At 39.4% G+C, this 20,463-nt stretch overlaps 1 protein-coding gene across 36 annotated transcripts in view; it reads right to left on the bottom strand.

Moving 5' to 3' along the window:
• Positions 1-20,463, bottom strand: part of LOC112426759 (uncharacterized) — a 551,288-nt gene that overhangs the window by 157,001 nt on the left and 373,824 nt on the right. For all 36 annotated transcript variants that reach the window (XR_011623994.1, XR_011623995.1, XR_011623992.1 and 33 more), the window contains one exon: positions 21-165. Coding sequence is in view for 10 of the 36 variants with exons in the window: in XM_071097570.1 (XP_070953671.1) it covers positions 50-165 (116 nt within the window). In the remaining 26 variants the exon portion in view is untranslated. The remainder of the gene's footprint in view (positions 1-20; positions 166-20,463) is intronic.

Raw genomic sequence — 20,463 nt, forward strand, 5'->3', positions numbered from 1 at the left:
AGACTGATGAGCTTGCTCACCTGGCTGGCTCCCTTCTTCCCATTGATCCTCACTCATTTCCTCTGGGTTTTCCATGCGTGTGGCAGGCTTCGGGCAGGGCTACATGCTCGGGCTCTTTGGCTTTGCTGGATTCCTCTTGGCAGTCACACTTGGACTCCACGGCTCCTGGGAAGGAAGAGAGAAAAAAGGAGGTGCAGTCTTGAACGGGGATAGAGCTGTGACCTCCCAGCCCAAAAAGAACATGTTTTGCCTTGCCGGGATGGGGAAACAGCTTTTGAAGTCTAGCCCAGGCCTCCCTGGTGCAGATCATCTACTAGCTATTGTTCCAGCACAGATTTCCACTCTACATAATAGAGACACAATGACAAAGGGATTCATTCACTGACTCTTTATTGAAGGCTCACTATACTCAAGGTACTGACAGCAGTGGAGAACATACTGGGGAAAGGCAGGCATGTCTCCTCAGAGTAGAAGAAAAGATCCAAAAAGAAATTTTTATGTAAACAGACTTTGGGCTAAATGTTTCCTGATATGTGAATAGAATATAAAATATGAATTTGGTAACTTAATTGTTGAAACTGTCCATGTGTAATTTAGAAGAAAAACAGAGATCTAGTTTTGGTAAAATCCTAGCCACTCTCCAGATCCAACCCCAAAGCTGCTTTTGTAAACCACTGTTGGCAGAATTTCTCACCTTGGTGATAGAGATAACACCAGGTTATTAATCTGTGGTTTCAAAAAAGAGAAAAATGAGTGGCAGGAGTACTGGACCATTTTTTATTAAAACCAGGTCAATTAAGGGAACCTTTACTAGCCAATATACTTATACCCACTGGAATGCGTTAAAAAACCAAAATCCTGTCCAGTTCAATCCCAGAAGAAAAACATGCAGAGAACAGCAATATTCAGCAATGAGTATTGAAAGTATTTTTAAGTCTAGGCAGAATTCTAGAAATTACTAAATTAACCAATGATGTTGTGTTGAACAGAACTCTCATCCTGAATATAATTATATTAAAACTTCTGACGATTTCTTCCCTCAACGTGCTATCCTCGGGTCATAGGAGGTTAGGGTAAGAAGGAAGGACATATGGATGGGACAAGGAGGAAGGGAAGAAAATACTCACAAAAAACCATATTCATAATTCAGCAGTTTTGTACAATGACAGATCATTCATGTACTATTTTTTCTTCATGAAACTAAATTCATTCATTACTCAACATTTATTAGGTTTATTGAATAAATTATAGAAATGTAAATCACAAAATGAATTACATAACAAAATGTTGGTTTTTATTACATGCCAAGATTAATGTATTTTCTCCTCATGTAAATTTTCCTGGAATAAATACAAAGTTGATCATAATACTTTCAAATCATCTTCCAGTTTCCCTGAATTAGAAAACACTATGAACAATGTATTCAGGTGTGTGTATGTGTGTGTGTGTGTATTTTTGGCATCATGCTCATATAATGTTTTGGCACCATGTTCTTTTATCTTACAAGATCATGTTTCATCCATCATTTACTAAACAAAGTTAACAATTGGAATTAAGTTGCTTAACTATAGTAACCAGTGTTAAGGAAGTTTTATTTACTTAAAAACATATTTTTCTGAACAAATATGGTGAGCACTACAGTTCTGTGGGTTGCCTTGGAGAATGTAAATAAATGCTACCAGTTGATACCTGTCAATTACAGTCCTTATGTAGTTTGTGGCACTTGTAATTTACAATAGGAAAATCATTCATTTTCCTAATGATCATGGACAAGTCCGCTGAATTTTTTATAACATAACTGAAGAGACAGTAAGTCAAAACATCTTCATTCTTCTCTTAGCCATCTGCAAGGTTTCTTATAGGCACAAAACATCATGTCAGGTCATTTTTATGAGTTTCCCAGGACTTATAAGTTATTTAGACATGAGTGTTTTACTGTCCTAACACAAAACTCTAAATGTGCAAATTTAAACAAACAGAGGAAGTCACCACATGGATGTACCATGCTCATGGATGATGGCCCACAAAAAAAGTTGGGAGAAGCAGTGATTTGGGCACATAGGTAGTGATCAAAGAGATATAGTCTAGTAGAATGGCAGAAAAATCGAATTTCCCCAAAAAAGTAATATGAAAATGACATAGAAGCAAAATGGTAGAAAACTTTCCATTCCATTGGGTGACAGTAAGCAGCTCAGTTTTTTTCCCACTGTCTCAGTATGGTTAAAGCCTGGATACGGATGGGGCACGTTAGACTACCTATTGGCTACTATGCTCACTACCTAGGTGATGGGATCTGTACTCCAAACCTCAGCATCACACAATATTCCCATGCAACAAATCTGCACATGTACCCCCATATTTAAAATAAAAGTTTTTGAGGCCAGGCACAGTGGTTCATGCTCCCAGCACTTTGGGAGGCCGAGGCAGGTGGATTATCTGAGGTCCAGAGTTGGAGACCAGCCTAGCTGACATGGTGAAACCCCTATCTCTACTAAAAATGTAAAAATTAGCTGGGCGTGGTAGTGCATGCTTGTAATCCCAGCTACTTCGGAGACTGAGGCAGGAGAATTGCTTGAACCCGGGAGGCAGAGGTTGCAGTGAGCTGAGATCGCACCACTGCACTCCAGCCTGGGCAACATAGCAAGACTCTGTCTAAAAAAAAAAAAAAAGAAAGAAAAAATAATAAAAATCAAGTAAAAGTTGAAAAAATAAAGAACTAAAACCTGATATGGAAAATGCCTATATCTAACCCAAATCTATCAAGCTAACCAGAAAAAGGAAGAAGACAAAGCAGCAGCAGCAGCAGCAGCCGCCGCCGCCACCACCACCACCACCACTGCTGTCATCCTCTAATTTTACACAATAATAAATGAAGACTGGTGAGGGGAACCCTCAGAGGTGGTAGCATTTCCTTCTCAGGTAAGCCAAGCTGGTTACAGGGATCAGTGTTCCTAGCTGTGAGTTAATGACAGTTTTCATTCCTTTTCATACTCTAGGCATTTGAGCACCTTTTCTCTTGGGCCCTCCCTGCCCGCTTGGCCTACCCAACCTTATTATTCATCCTTTAAAAGACTTAGCTCAAATTTCTGTTCATAACCACAGGAGGAATTATTCCCTCCCTCCTCTGTGACCTTACAGAACTTTTCATTCTGCTAGTGTAGCACTTCTCACACTGCAGGGGCTAACTGGGTACACAACAGTTTCTGCCACCAGAATCCAAATGCTTGGAGGACAGATTCAGCATCTTATCTACCTTTTATCCTCAGGGTGTAGCAGAGTGTCTGGTATATAGTAGGCATTCAATAAATATCTGTTGAATAAGTATGTGAGTGAATGAAGAAGCATTTAAATTACCCCAAATACTAAAAGAAAAAGACCAGAATGAAAATAATCTAGTTTGTATATCTCAGCCCTCCAATCACTACACTTAAAAGAACTCTAAAGACAAGATATTTTTAAATATAAAAAATGTATCTTCCCAAATAGAAAAAGATAAACCATCCCACATAATTTTCACAAGGACAGTGGACATTATAAATTACAGTCATAAACCTCTAGTCCTTTGTAACTTCTGTGGTATTTCCTTGAGTTCTACTCTTTCATCTTTCCCAAGATTTGTTTTTCCATCCTGAGTGCTTCAAGCTAAAGAAAAAGATGACACAGGGACACCTATGTATATAGACACAAAATCTCTCACTTTCTCCCAACATTTCGGGTCACTATGCTCAGTTAAAACATTAAATTCCTGGAAAGGTACACAGAGAGCTGTTCCTAACCATTCCAAATGACTAAAATCTACTTTCTCATTATGCCTTGAGTTATATTTTACAACTACAGTCCTGAAAATTGTGGACTACTTGTAATTAATGAGAAAATATGAGAGGCTTCAAAGTAAATACACACACATAAAAATATTTTCTAAATCAACTAAAGCCAAAGTCAAGGTTCTTAGGGAGCCACCAGTTACTAACGTATCAGGCTCCGAAGCAGCACTGGAGAGTGGCTGTGGAGCCAGAGGACCTGAATTGGAACCCACACTAACTTTGGGACCTTGGCAAGTTATGAATCTTCTTGTGCCTTAACCTTTTCATCTTTAAATGAAAAAAAAAAAAATGGTGCCTTCCTCATAAGAGTATTATGCAGAGTGAAAAAATTAATGCAGGTAAGCAAATAGAAGCATATGTGGCATGCATTAAGAATTTAATAATGGTTAGAGTTAATATTATAGAATCACCTTCATATGTCCTTGTCCTTTAAGTTATTTCATTAGTAGGACATTCCAGAAGATGAGAAAATACTTCTCCTGAGCCAATCTCTGCCATAAGGTCACTGTCATTTGGGGCACATGTCATAGATGGAAGTATAACAAAGCTGATCCTGGAGTATTATTTTCCAATCAGACAAGAAATCATAGTAGGCATGAGAAATAATAATTCCATTAACTACACTTACATTGGTTTTGCTAACATCCATATGAACGCACACAGAAAAAACCTTTTAGAGCCACATATAACAGAGTAATCAAGGAACATGCAATGCTGCTTATTAGCAAGATGTTCAGGCCCAGGTGACTTGCCACTCTGAGCTGGCTTCCTTATCTGTACAATGGCCATAGTCATTGTCACAATCATTGTAATTAGTCCATTCTCACACTGCTAATAAAGACATACCCAAGACTGGGTAATTTATAAAGGAAAGAAGTTTAATGGACTCACAGTTCCACATGGCTGGGGAGGCCTCATAATCACGGCAGAAGACGAAGGAAGAGCAAAGGATGTCTTACATGGCCACAGGCAAAGAGAGAATGAGAGCCAAGGGAAAGGGGAAACCCCTTATAAAACCATCAGATCTCGTGAGACTTGTTCACTACCATGAGAGCAATAGGGGGGAAACCGCCTCCTTGATTCAATTATTTCCCACTGAGTCCTTCCCACAACACATGGGAATTATGGGAGCTACAATTCAAGATGAGATTTGGGTGGGGACACAGCCAAACCATATCAATCATCTTCACCATACCTAATGCTATTGGTAAACCTTAAACCTGATAGTATGTACGAAAGCACCTAATAGACAGTTCATCCATGTTACCTTTACATTTTTATTCTTCCTGATTCCTGTGTAACTTTGTGGGCTTGCTGTGACTCTCTTTGGTTTTCCAAGAGACTCTCGTTACTTTCTCTCCCACCTAGATTAGATTGGGTCTAAGGGAAGAAAAAGTATATGTACACTAAAAAAAGCAAAACAACTTCTTGTTTCTGAAAAAGCCAATCAAACATTTCTAATGGATAAGTTCGCTATTTGGTAAATCAAGAAAATCTATCATAGTAAGTATGTGAAGAGGCCAAGTAAGAGCAGATAGTTACCACAAAACTACACAAAGATGACAGATTATGGAATATGCAATGTTAGGATCAAGTTTGCTGTAAAGGGAACAAATAGTGACCTCTTTGCCTGAGTTTGGACTGAGCACACAAAGGGAAATAAAATCAGGAATGCTGATTTTTCACTTTGGTAACAGATGGTGAGCAATGTCTATGAACACTGGATTTTACATCCTCCTAGATATTTCCACAGGATTAGGTAAGACCAAAAAACATTATATTGAGCATAAGAGTGATCCAATAAAAATCCAATTTTATGTTCTCTCTCCTCTTCACAGCTGAACAACCTGTTAAAATTAAAGAATGGACAACTGCCTGAAAAATGTGTATGTAGCTCTTTTTATTTGTTAAATTTAAAATAGCTTATTTGTATCCCAAATATTTAAAAGTATCATTGTGGGCCAGGCACGGTGGCTCACGCCTGTAATCCCAGCATTTTGGGAGGCCAAGGCAGGCAGATCACGAGGTCAGGAGATGGAGACCATCCTGGCCAACATGGTGAAACCCCGACTCTACTAAAAATACAAAAATTAGCCAGGCATGGTGGCGGGTGCCTATAGTCCCAGCTACTCAGGAGGCTGAGGCAGGAGAATGGCGTGAACCCGGGAGGCGGAGCTTGCAGTGAGCCGAGATCAAGCCACTGCACTTCAGCCTGGGTGACAGAGCGAGACTCTATCTCAAAAAAAAAGTAGCCTTGTGGTCAAAGTGTTTCGATAATAAGTAATAGGAAAAGAAGAATTCACCATCTAACTAGATGACAAGGAAAGGGAGAAATGCTTGAATTCCAAATAGCCTGTTTACGCACTGCAAATTCAAATTAGCCACCATAATTAGTTCAAGAAACAGAACTACATTTCTGACCCTGAAAGATATCACATGGTATCACAGATGAAAACAAAAGTCAGTATGTTTATACACATTTTACCCTGTAAGTGTCTAGGGTTCAGAGGCATGATGTGATTTGACAAATTTCACATTGCTAATAAAGCAGTGGGGTTTGAACCCAGAGTTTTCTAAATCTAGTGTCTCCCCTCCCCATCATACAACGCCTCCTCTCAGAGTACACATCTGACAAAGGACTGGGTGTGGAGGCCATTATTGAAAAGACAGATTGGAGTCAACTAGTAGAGATGAGATCACTGGGTCTCTGCTTTTTAGCCTGCAGGCGTATGGAACCATTAAAACTGTTTATGAGGAAAATAACATGTCAAAGGGGAACAGAAATATCATCTGTGTAGACAGATAAAATTTAGGAAAAGAACTGAAAGCTTTTTCCCTCTTACAGGGATTTCTGGTCAGATAGTGATCTGTTTGATTGATAGATTCAGATACATTGTTCAGTGTAAGAGTTGTCAAGTCGCTCTTTCCAACTTTCCAAAATTTCCAGGATACATCATATTTATAATAACAATCTCCTGTATGCAGACATCATCTCCCACAAAAAAACCCCACTCTCCTATATTGTGACAATCCAAGATCAGTTTTAATGAAACCCACTAAATGCACTAAAAAAGTAAAATATAATCATACTGATACTTACAATTTTACTCTTAGAAAAAAATGCATGGTACTCCTCATCTTCTTCAATACAATCCACAAAAACATATTAATGGATAACTAAATTCCATAATATCCTCTAAAGAAATGAACTATTTCAGGTGGGAGGCAGTACTGAGGGCTAAGATACGATGAGTAAAAAACACTTCCTTGTTCCTCAATCCAAGAATTCACTTAAAAGGTATACTTGTTTATACATAGGTGGAAAGTTGAAGCACTTAAAAAAAAAAAAAAGCGAGACCTAGTTACGATACAGTAATAATATGTGCTGTCCTTTGACAAGTATAAAATATAATACTCTAGCTTATGCCGATTTGGCATGTAAAAGGATAACCTAGAACACCACCATCAAAAAATACAAACGCCTAGCTAGCAATCCAGGCCAGAAAAAAATCTAAAAGAAAAAGCTGTCACATGATGTTAGGTATAAACCAGAACAAAAATGATTCACTCCAGGAATGGTGTTTATGTTGGAAAGGTATACAAGGTTATAAACAAGTTTTATTCAGTTGGTTCCATACCAATGCAAAGCTTCATGCCTTAAATGGCTTCATGTATTGCTCATCAGGAGCCAATTACAGGTCTACAAATATGTTTATTTTAAAACAAGAACAAGGACAGTCTGGCTCATTGTTTGTTCATCTTTCTAGAAAACAAGTTTCCACATAAATCTTTCTAAGGCAACACATCTACCTTCCAAGTATAGGTTTGTTGGCTTTCATAAGCCCCTAGATATTTTTTCCTACATTTATTCTGAAAAGAATACACAAACTACCAACAGAGGCCTATGTTAAAGAGAAGCAACTAAACACTGGCTGAGTTTGAGAGATGGGCATTAGAAGGACAAATACAATCCCGTCTTCAGAGAATATCTATATACATTCTGATCTGAAGATCCCATTTTTAAAGCTTCCAAAAGAAGTGAATCCAAAAGCAACAACTCTTCTTGAACTCAGTTTAGAAGATTTTTTGTTTTGTTTTGTTATACAGAGTCTCCTTTCCAAAGATCAGATAACAAACACAATAAAAAGACATGTCTTGACCAGGTGTGGTGGCTCACACCTGTAATCCCAGCACTTCGGGAGGCCGAGGCAGGTGGATCACCTGAGGTCAGGAGTTCGAGACCAGTCTGGCCAACATGGTGAAACCTAGTTTCTACTAAAAGTATAAAAATTAGTCAGGCGTGGTGGTGGGCACCTGTAATCCCAGCTACTCGGGAGGCTGAGGCAGGAGAATTGCTTGAACGTGGGAGGCAAAGGCTGCAGTGAGCTGAGATCATACCACTGTACTCCAGCCTGGGCAACAGGGCAAGACTCCCTCTCAAAAAGAAAGAGACATGTTTACTTCAGTTTCTTCAGTTGCTTTCATGAGGAAACTGGCCCTTACCACTCTCCTTCACAGGATGGGGGAGAACAGTCAGAGTCTAGAAAAACTATGTGCTTTGGGTATTGAGCATGTCAATGAAAATGAGCAGTCTTGAATAACATAAGATATTCTTTAGGTTACATAAGACACAGATATTATAATCCCTAATCAGACAACTGAACTATGGACAGTTCAGTCCAAAATCTTATTTTATATATAAGAATCTGAAGTACACAAACATCAAGTTACTTTACCACATTTACTCAGTTGCAAAGCCAAAAAGAGATCTCCAATCTTGACTCCTGATGAAATTTTTCATTATGTCACTGGAATGAATTTTTAAACCATGCCTACAATTTTTAACCTGATCATGAATTCACTTCTTTCTCATGGCTGGAGGTTAATAAATTGCTTTCAGAATTGATCAACGGTTCTGATATTGCAGTGTATGTGCTCAGGGCTGGGCCAGGAGCAAGGCCTAGGAGAGATGAGGACACTGGTTGTTGTGATAGTGTGGCCCCTGCAGGGAGAGGTACCATGTGTAATGTACCATGGGCACACACACTAAGGAAAGGTGACTCTTCCATACTGGTTTCAACAAAAAACAGCTAAGAGAGCAATGAGAAAAAATGTAAAAGAAAACTCTTACTCTTTAATAAAGAGAATGCCAAAAAAAAAAAAAAAAAAAAAGCAGTCGGGTGTGGTGGCTCACACCTGTAATCCCAGCACTTTGGGAGGCCAAGGCAGGTGGATCACAAGGTTAGGAATTCATGGTGATCAACCATGGTTGGCCGATATGGTGAAACCCCATATCTACTAAAAATACAAAAATTAGCTGGGTGTGGTGGTGTGCGCCTGTAATCCCAGCTACTCGGGAGGCTGAGGCAGGAGACTTGCTTGAATGTGGGAGGTGGAGGTTGCAATGAGCCGAGATTGTGCCACTGCACTCCAGCCTGGGCGACAGAGCAAGATTCCATCTCAAAAAAAAAAAAAAGAGCAACACTATTAGGAAAGAATTACCTCTGCTACATTAGAACAAGGCAAGGATGATGGAAGATACAGAAAGCTTTCCTTTACCTAAGTTCCAGGCAGAACTAGATAGAACAGAAACTTGGAGCAGAGCTATTGCCAAAGCCCTGAGCTCAGGTTAAAGGAAACTGTCACTGTTCCATTTCTCCTTTGAGTTTCAAATTTGGTTTCCCAGGATGCCATTGTAAAAGAGTCCAGTAATGGGGAGAAAACAAATTCCCAGCTCCCACAACCTACAACAATTGAAACTAGTTATTTAGGATTCCCAGAAAGGATATTAAAAAACAAAAAAAAAACAAAAAAAACACTCACTTGTTTATCCTTGCAGGTTAGTTAGGTGAATAAGCTCAATTGACTACCATGAATGAAAATAGTTAAGCAAGAAGGATACAAATAGGGATCTTGCATTTATTGTTTGTTGTTTACCAATTGCAATTTGGGGGACTTGAGGCAATTGTAGTTGATGGAAGTTAAACAAGGAAGATTGTTGGTTTACAGCCTACTCTTGGCAATTTGGAAGTAAATGATAACCAATATTTACTCAGGCTACTAGTTGTATATGCTTTCTCCTCCTCTCTATCAGATGACACAAAGTAGTGAGCACCACATGGCGTGTGCCCCAAAATTTACAAATTGCACATGTATCGTATCTCATCTAAGACAACACCACAAGACAAAAGTATTCTTTCATCATTTGACAAACGATAAAGGGAGAATTCAGGGAGTTACAAAAATTTCCCAGTGCTCACTAGCTAATTGGAAGAGGCTGGATTGTAACATAGAGTTTCTGACACCAAGTGTCCTGAGCCACGTGTACTCACTTAAGTTAATATCTTATCTCTCATTCTCCTTTCCTTTGCTCACATATAAAGAGCTGAGCAGAAGAGGTTTTTGAATGTTGGCTTTTAGGAGAATTTGTAGATTTCAACTCTCCATTTTCTTCCTATGCCCAAATTATTATCGATAACATAGAGTTGGCATTATATGATCTTTTGGGTCTCTGGAGAGAAAAACCAATAAATAAATAAATAACCAATTTATTTCCAACAAATTGGTTGGGCAAGGAAAGTTTAATAGTCTTAACTATCTTGGTTCTGGAGCTAAGAGCATCAAATCTCCAGTGGAAAAGTCAAACCTACTTTCCAATCAAATAATGAAGGCTTCCATGTTAATCCCTACACAAGAGATACAAAGAGAATGTATAGAGGGATCATTTTATGGATGTTATGGAAAGACAACACCTGTTCTTTGGACACTAGTGCCTTTGGTTACACCCAGGTTTTAAGGGGATGAATATAGATCTTTTTGGGAGATTTTTTAAAAAAAAATCAGAAAATTATAATATTCTTTTGCCTCCCAAGGAAAACAATCTTCAGATAATTGGGATTTGATGAGAGTGGGGGAGCTCTGCAAATCTTATGCCATTATGAGCATGCAATAATTAGCATTCAGACTGTTAAAGTTATGAAGTGATCCCTTTGCTGCGTGATTCAGAGGCCTTGGTTCCCTACTTTCAGATTAAAATGAAGACTGAAAGACTAAACTTCAACTATGTCTGAATGTCTGTGGGCTGTTTTCCCCACAACTAACAAATCTTATTTAAACTCCCAACTTTTAAACTGCTAAAAGCATGGAAACATTAATAATGGCCCTCCTTCATTAAACCTCAACTTCCCCTCCTACTTGTACTTTTGACCAATTTACTGACTTCAAAGCAAGCAACAGCATCCTGTTCAGTTACTCAGTAGGACCTCTGTATCTTCACCCAACACCTTAAACCAAAAGAACACCAAAACCCACAAAAAAAGTCATGATCTCTACACTCCTCCTAGTCTATTGAAGGCAATTATGTAACCTCAAAGTTTTTGCTTTTATTTTTTATTTTTTCAGTTGCCATGGGAAAGACTGGGCAGCTCCATCTGCACAGGGTAATTACTGTCCTCCCAAAACACACTCACTCTCTCTCTCACACATACACACACACACAAAACCTGCAATGATATAAAGAAAAAGTAAACATAATTTTAAACATTTTCAAAGAAGCCAAAAAGGCGTTAAACAATCAATGTATTGCTTTGCTACTGGCAGAAATAAACAAAACAGCCATTTACTGTCAGGAAAACAGCATTTTCAGAGTTGAAGTAGTAATAATAGCAATTAATATTTCCTCAGAATTTAATATTTGTCAGGTACTGCGGACTAAGTATTTTACACAGATCATCTTATATAATCTCCATAAATGTAAATCTACAATTCCCATTTTTACAGAAAATAAACGAGGTTAAGAGAGGCTGAGTCACTTGCACAGGGCTGATTAGTAGTGGAGCCAGGATTCAAACCCAGAGCCCACAGTCTTGGTGCTCTCACTGTGCCCCTCGGTGCCTGCCTGCCCACAGCCTGTGTTATCATCACAGCTCGCTTCTGGTCTGGTCTAATGACCTGTTGAAGGAACTCAAATGATCACTCACCTCATCTACTGAAACTAAGAATAATTCAAAATATTTTGGGGTATCAAAATGCCTATGACCAGCCTGAGCTGAGAACATGCCTCTACAAAAAAAAAAATAGATTTAAAAAATTAGCCAGGCACAGTACTGTATGCCTGTGGTCCCAGCTACTCAAGAAACTGAGGTGGGAGGATCACTTGAGCAGCTGGGAGATCAAGACTGCAGTGAGCCATGATTGCACTGCTGTACTCCAGCATTCCAACGTGGGCGATAGAAAGAGACCCTGTCTCAAAAAAAAAAAAAAAAAAAGAAAAAAAATGCATTTGACCACAGGCTGCACCAGTAACAATGATCTTATTTCATTATCTACAGTACAATATAAGTATGCCTATGTAACATTCAAATACTACGGCCTTTTCCATTTTCTTAATCAGTTTCAATTTCTCAGTGTTAACTCCTTAATTTAACACTTTTCAATAAAAATGCTATCTGCTAATGTGCATTGTGACATTAATTTTGAGTTTTACGAGATTTGTGAGCGCGGGGTAAGGATAAGAGACATTCAACTCTCATCTATTTTATTTTATTTTATTATTCCCAAGGGAAGAAATATTTTTACTTTGGCTTCTTCATGAATTTAGGTAATTACTGAGATTCTTGCCATTTTTATATACTGGATTTGATTCCCTATGATGGAAAGTGTATACAATTCCCAAAGAAATCTATGTTAATAGTATAGAGTTCAAATATTAAAAGAGATGAGGTGCTATCAGAAGCACAGCCTTGGACCAGGCCACCAACATGAATGGGTAGATCATTTAACAAGCCAACACATGCTAATAGAATCTTCTAAAGGGCTGGACATCTATCACAAGGTCCCCCTACCCACCTTGACTCTGTTTATCAAGGGAGGAATCCCGACACCATGGAGCCCCCAGGCCTCCCTTCCTCTATCAGCACAGCATGCCCACAGTCACAAGCTGCCTGCGAGTTTGGTAAGACTCTGGCTCCAGTCCCTTGGCCTCATCTGACCCGTCTTTCTGCCGTATCACTCATCTCCTGGAAAGGAACATGTTTCCAAGTTTCTTCCACATCAGCAGTAGGAAAGGAATTTGCAGTCTTTGAGTATTAAGTGACCTGGGTAGAAAAAAGTCTTAGAAGGGAGGTGAGACTGAGGGGTGGGGAAGTACAATGAGATACTTTCACTTTGCCAAATTCCCATCCCTTTTTGTCCGTAGGCAATGCCAGAAGAGAAAGCCAAAAGGAGGTAGGAGGGTAAGTGGAAACAGCTCCTCCTCTTCCCTTGCACTTCCTGGCTGGTTATCTGTAAACATCTCTCTACCACCCTTCCCCAAGCAGGGAGCCTGGGGAGATACACACACTTGCCTAACTGCTGGAGCCTCACCATCCACATTAGCTACCTCTCTAAGTCCTTGAGAAGCAGGGCAGGCACAGTGGCCAGGGTGGGGACAGGGTGGATCCACAGAAGCCCACCTGATGACCTTTCCATTAACAACCAGAGCTCTTGGTGCTGCCTCCCAGAGATAAGTAGGGGAGGTGTCTAGACAAAGAAGAAAATAAAAATGTTTTCTTCCTTCCTTTCCCTCAGTCATACTTTAAACCTTCCTCTGGGCACTGCAGTAAAAAGAAGCAAGGAGGTGCACCCGGCCGGAGAGCAATCTCCAGGAGGCTAGATGAGCCGTCCTGTGTGTGGGAATAAAGGCAGACCAGAACAGAAAGCAGTGAGGTTGTGTTTCCAAAATCCCAGCTCCCAGACCTGTGGTCAGAGCAGAGTCAAATGTGAACTTGCCAGTGGCTCTCTTAATACATGAGGCAAAAAGTTAATGTCTGATGGACTGCAGCCCATGCCAAACTCCAGCTCAGTTGCCTCCCCACAGGGGACTAGTTCAAAGAAATGAGATCTAGTGGTGGTGAACAAGCCAAGTAAGTTGCAGGGAGGCCCCAGCTCACAGGTCTGACTTTGGAGCCCCTCCTCTGGGCTTCCCTAATACTCTATGCACAGCTCCTCCCCAGGTACTCACAGCCACCATTCACCCTTTATTCATCTGTCCTGTCTATGAAGCCAAGTTGAGGGCTGCCCTTTTCTGGACTTTACGTGCTTGGTACTGAATACACTAGGTCTGCGCTGTCTAATACAGTGGTCACTAGACACATGTGGCTCTTGAGCCCTTGAAATGAGTTCAGTCCAAACTGAGATGTACCTCAAGTTTAAAAAGGACAGTGGATTTCACAGACTTACTATGAAAAATACAGTTAAATACCTCAATAATTTTTATATTAATTAAATATTGAAATAATATTTTGGATATATTAGGTTAAAGTATGTTATTAAAATTAATTTCACCTAATTCTCTTCATTTTTTTAGCATGGCTACACATGTGTCTTATATTATATGTCTATTACACAGTATTGTTCTGGGTATTCCATGAGGGAAGGAGGGAGGGAGGGAGGGAGGAAGGAAAGAAGGAAGGAAGGAGGGAGTGGGGCAGAGGGGGAAGGGAGGGAGGGAAGAAGGAATGAAGGGAGGGGGGCGGGCAGGCAGGCAGACAAGAGAGAGAAAGAAAAGAGTGGGGAGAGGGATGGAGGAAGGAACAACAAGAGAAAGAGAAAGTTGACTGGAGATCAGTATGAATGCTTTTAAATCAACATATAATAGAAATGGTTTTAAAGAAGTGAGGTTATTTTCAGAAATAATTTTTGTATCTAGAACTACATTTCATTCTGAATCATTTACTGTGAGAAAATGCTTACTAATAACCCAGGACTCCTAAAGGATGAGAGAGCAACAGACTGTCAGCCAGGCCACATCACAGAGGCCAAACTCAATCTTCAGTCCTCTGGTAAAGACTTGGGAGAGCAAAAGGGAATTGTCACTTGGAGATAAAACAATGAATCTGGAAACCCCACAGTTTTCCAAACTTCTCTTTATCCTAAATGTAACAGTTCCCTCAGTTCAGCTGGTTAAATATGTTCTTTGAAACTGTTTTTAAACATACACAACCTTCCACCAAACATTTAAAGAAGCCAGGCGCAGTGGCTCATGCCTGTAATCCCAGCACTTTGGGAGACTGAGGCAGGTGGATCACCTGAGGTCAGGAGTTTGAGACCAGCCTGGCCAACATGATGAAACCCTGTCTCTACTAAAAAATACAAAAAATAGCTGGACGTGGTGTCGCACGCCTGTAATTCCAGCTACTTAGGAGGCTGAGGCAGGAGAATCACTTCAACCTGGGAGGCAGAGGTTGCAGTGAGCTGAGATTGCACCATTGCACTCCAGCCTGGACAAAAAGAGTGAAACTCTGTCTCAAAAAATAAAAATAAAGAATTAACACCAATCTTTCTCAAACTCTTTCAAAAAACTGAAGAAGATAAAACACTTTTCTGTCTTTTTTTTTTTTTTGAGACAGGGTCTTACTCTATTGCCCAGGCTGGAGTGCAGTGGTGCAATCTCTGCTCACTGCAGCTTCTGCCTCCTGGGTTCAAGTGATTCTCCTGCCTCAGTAGCTGGGACTACCGGTGCATACCACCATGCCTGGCTAATTTTTGTATTTTTAGTAGGGATGGAGTTTCACCATGTTGGTCAGGCTGGTCTTGAACTCCTGACCTCAGGTGATCAACCCACCTCGGCCTCCCAAAGTCCTGGGATTACAGGCGTGAGCCACCACACCTGGCTGGTAAGACACTTTTTAATTCATTCTGTGAGGCCAGTATTACCCTGATACCAAAGCCAGAAAAAGAAAGAAAACTACAGACTAATATCCTTTATAAACGCTGATGTAAAAATTCTCAACAAAATACTAGCCATCTGAATTCAGCAAAATATTAAAAGAATTATACACCACAAACAAATGAGATTTAGTCTTGAAATGCAAGGATGGTTTAACATAGAAAAATTGATATAATACATAATGTTAACAGAATGAAAGACTAAAACCACATGATCATCTTAATGTGGTTGATTCAGAAAATGCACTTGGCAAAATTCAATACCCTTGCATGTTGAAGATACTCAACATACTAGAAAGAAATATACCTCAATATAATAAAATTCATATATGAAAAAACCCATAGCCAACAACATAATGGTGAAAGACTAAAAGGATTTACTCTAAGATCAGAAATAAGGCAAGGATGCCTACTTTCACCACTTCTATTCAACATGGTACAAAAAGCTCTAGCCAGAGCAATTAGGCAAGAAAATGAAATAAAGGCCATCCAAATTGGAAAGGAAAAGTAAAACTATTTCTGTTTGCAAATGATATGATCTTATATGCAAAGACTCCAAAAGATGCCCCCATCCTGCACTCAAAAAATTATTAGAGCTAATAAATTAAATAAAGTAGCAGGATACAAAGCCAACATAAAAAAAAAGTTGCATTTTTATATACTAATAATGAACAATCTGAAAAGGAAATTATAAAAATGGTTCCATTTATAATGGCATCAAAAACAATGAAATACTTAGGAATTAATTAAGGAGTTAAGAGACTTATACAATAAAAACTATAAAACCTTTCTGAAAGAAATTTAAAAAGACATAAATACATAAAAATATATACCATGTTCATGAGTTAGCAAATTTCATACTGATAAGATGTAAATACCACCCAAAGCAATCTGTAGATTCAACGCAATCTCTATCAAAATCCCAATGACGATTTTTGCAGAAATAGAAAAATCCATTCTAAAATCCATAGGGACTCTCAAAGGATCCTAAATAGTGAAAAACAATCTTGAAAAAGAACAAAGCTAAGGATTCACACTTCCTGACTTCAAAACTTACTGCAAAGCTACAGTGATCAAAACATGGTGATACTAGCATAAAGACAGAGAGATGCACCAGCAGAATAGAAAACCCAGAAATAAACCCTCACGTATAGTCAAATGACTTTTGACAAGGATGCCGAGACCACTCAATGGGAATGGGCAATGTTTTCAATAAATGGTGCCGGGAAAACGAAATGTCCACATGTGAAAGAATAAAGTTGTACTTTACATAACACCATATACAAAAATTAAATCAAAATGGAACAAAGACCTAAGCATAAGACCTAAATCTATAAATCTGTTAGAAGAAAATGGGACAAAAGCTTCATGTCATTGGATATGGCAGTTATTTCTTGGATATGATACCAAAGGCACAAGCAACAAAAGGAAAATAATACATAAATTAGACTTCATTTAATATTTTTAAATATTGTGCATCAAAAGACAACACAGTAAAACGGCCACCCACAGAATGGGAGAAGATATTTGCAAATCATATTTCTGATAAGGGATTCATATTCAGAATATATAAATAACACCTAAAAATTCAACAACACAACAAACAACCTAACTAAGAAACAGGCAAGGGAATTGAATAGATATTTCTCCAAAGAAGATATACAAATGGCCTATTATAAGCACATGAAGATATGTTCAACATCACTAATCACTAAGGAAATGCAATCAAAACTTTAAGATACCATCTCATGCCCATTTGAATGACTACTATCAAAAACTCAGAAAATAAATGTTGCTGAAAATGTGGAAGAACTGGAGCCCTTATGCACTGTTGGTTGGAATGTAAAATGGTACAGCCATTGTAGAAAACGGTATGGTAGTTCCTCAAAAAATTAGAAATACAATTACCATATAATCCAGTAGTTCCACTCCTGAGTATATACCCAAAAGGAAATGAAGCAGGGTCTTGAAGGGATATGAGTACACCCATGTTCATAGCAGCATTATTCACAAATACTAAATGTGGAAGCCACACAAGTGTCTGTCGATGGATAAATGGATAAGCAAAAATGTGGTATATATTAATATATACAATTGAATATGATTCAGCCTTAAAAAGGAATGAAATTCTGATACATGCTACAACAGGGATGATCCTTGAAGGCTAATTATGCTAAGTGAAATAAGCCAGTCACAAAAGAACAAATACTATATGATTCTACTTATATGAGATACCGAAAGTAGTCAAATTCATAGAGACAGAAAGTAGAATGGTGGTTTCCGCGGGCTGTGGTGGGAAGAGGGCAGGGGGAGTCAGAGTTTAATGGGTACAGAGTTTCAGTCTGGAAAGATCAAAAGTTCAAGAGATGGAGTATGGTGATGGTTGCACAAAATGTGAAAGTATGTAATGTCAGCCGGGCGTGGTGGCTCACGCCTGTAATCCCAGCACTTTGGGAGGCCAAGGCGGGCACATCACGAGGTCAGGAGATCAAGACCATCGTGGCTAACACGGTGAAACTCCATCTCTACTAAAAATACAAAAAGGTACCCAGGCATGGTGGTGGACGCCTGTAGTCCCAGCTACTCAGGAGGCTGAGGCAGGAGAATGGATGAACCCAGGAGGTGCAGCTGGCAGTGAGCCGAGATCATGCCACTGCACTCCAGCCTGGGCGACAGAGCGAGACTCCAGTCTCAAAAAATAATAAATAAATAAATAAGTACATAATGTTACACAACCATACATGTACAAACAGTTAAGATGGTAAGTTCTGTGGCAGGTATACTTTACCACAATTTTCAAAAAAGAAAAGAAAGACAAGGAGGAGGGGGAGAGGGAGGAGGAAATGGAAGACCAGGAGAAAAGGAGGAGAAGGAGAGGAGAGGAGGAAAAAGGAGGAGAAAATCTGAGAAGAGTGAGAGGAAGGGGAAGGAGGTGAGGAGCCAGGGGATTAGAATGGGGGGATTAGAATGGCCTTGGGGTCATGAGAATGGGAATCCACACATGTACCTCTATGATTGCCTGGAAATGTTGACAGCGCAGGGCGACTGCTCACTAAATGTCTCTATTACAACATTTTATCTTCCAATACTTGTACAACCTTTTCATTTTGCCACTTGAATTTGCAGGGAGATTCAAAAAAATAGACCGAGGGTGAGTACACAAATGAAAAAAAGACAAGGAGAATGTATGTGTACATGCTCTATTTTTTGTAAAAATTATAATTTCTTTCCATCCACCATCCATATACTTAGCCCCAACCTGTCCTTACCTTGGCTAAAGTCAGGAACAACACCAAAATTAGTAATACTAAGAGCAAGCATATGCTTTCAGATGCTATAAATGTTATTTCTAAACGATCTGACAGGATAATAGTAACAATAGATATTATGTGGCAGGTATCTTGCAATCTACTTTAAAAATTACAATATTTTTTACAGCAGTTTTGTATTAATGCCATTTCACAGATGAGACAACAGAGGCTAATAATTTTATCCAAGGACATAAGTAGATGAGATTTGAACCCCAGGTCTGGTAGACTGCTGGTAGTAAGGGCATATTTTGTAAATCGAGGCCATCTAAACAGGAGTAACATTGACAAATGAGAAGAAACAGAAGCGTCAGTGGAGGTAAGAGCAAACAGAAACTCACTAGCTAACCTGACTGCCAAGACATGATAACTGCACCGCACATAATGTCTGAAACCTAATGTGGGTTTGTTGTTTTTTGTTTGTTTGTTTGTTGTTTGTTTGTTTGAGACAGAGTCTCACTCTGTAGCCCAGGCTGGAGTGCAGTAGCACGATCTCAGCTCACTGCAACCTCCGCCTCCTGGGTTCAAGCATTCTCCTGCCTTAGCCTCCCAAGTAACTGGGATTACAGGCACACACCACCATGCCCAGCTAATTTTTGTATTTTCAGTAGAGACGGGGTTTCACCATGTTGGCCAGGCTGGTCTTGAACTCCTGACCTCGTGATCCACCTGCCTCGGCCCCCCAAAGTGCTGGGATTACAGGCGTGACCCACCGCGCCTGACCAACCTAATGTTTTAGGAGGGCTGAATGCCATGTCCCATGTCCCTTTGAAAGTCTTTTTTTTTTTTTAATCTCTAAATCTCAGCCTTATAAACAACAATCAAAAGAAAACAACTCAACCTAAGAAAGAGAAATTCTGGTTGGGCAAGAACGTTAATAATCCGACTTCCTACAGGGTCATTTTCTCTAAGTTATATATTAAAGAAGTTACACAGGAAGAAGAAAAAATCAGAGGGTAAACAGAAAATTACTCCAGCAAATGTATTGACCTTTAATGAAGGGTAATTTCCTCAAAAGTATTTATGCTTTCTAAAGTACTGCACTTTATGTAAAAGTAAAGCCGCAGTATAGAAAGCATCATGAGAGAAATTGATTCTTAACAAATAGCTGTCAGGGATGGTTCACCTGAACCCACATTGTAATCCTAGATTGTAAGAGCAACTTGGTGAAATGGGACAGAAAACGCCCTCTGGAGCCGCAGACTCTGGAATCTGTTATACCCATTTCCAATCTCACCTAGAAATCCAGAAAAAAAGTCACTCTCAGACACATTACAGGATTAAAACTTTGCCTTCTTACGAGAAGGTTAGAACTACATGCATACTTGCCATTTGCTAAGCTCTTCCATTTACAAGGTTTTTTTTTTTTTAAACAAACTTCTACATTTGACAACAAAGCATTCTTACACACAACACTGCCCACCTGCTCATCTTTCTGTATCCATTTTTAAGAGTCTGGAAAACACAAGAAGGGGAAACAAAGGGCAAATGCCAGTCTGTGACCTCTGTCTGGACTTAGCCAAGCGTGATGTGTGAATCAGGTGTGTGGAATGGAAGTTTCCATAGCAACGAGACTGCCAGGCAGGCAGGGACTTCACACAGCCTTTCTACCAAGGTAATAAAAA

The sequence above is a fragment of the Macaca nemestrina genome, chromosome 5, assembly GCF_043159975.1.
Source record: "Macaca nemestrina isolate mMacNem1 chromosome 5, mMacNem.hap1, whole genome shotgun sequence".
Lineage (NCBI taxonomy): Eukaryota > Metazoa > Chordata > Mammalia > Primates > Cercopithecidae > Macaca > Macaca nemestrina.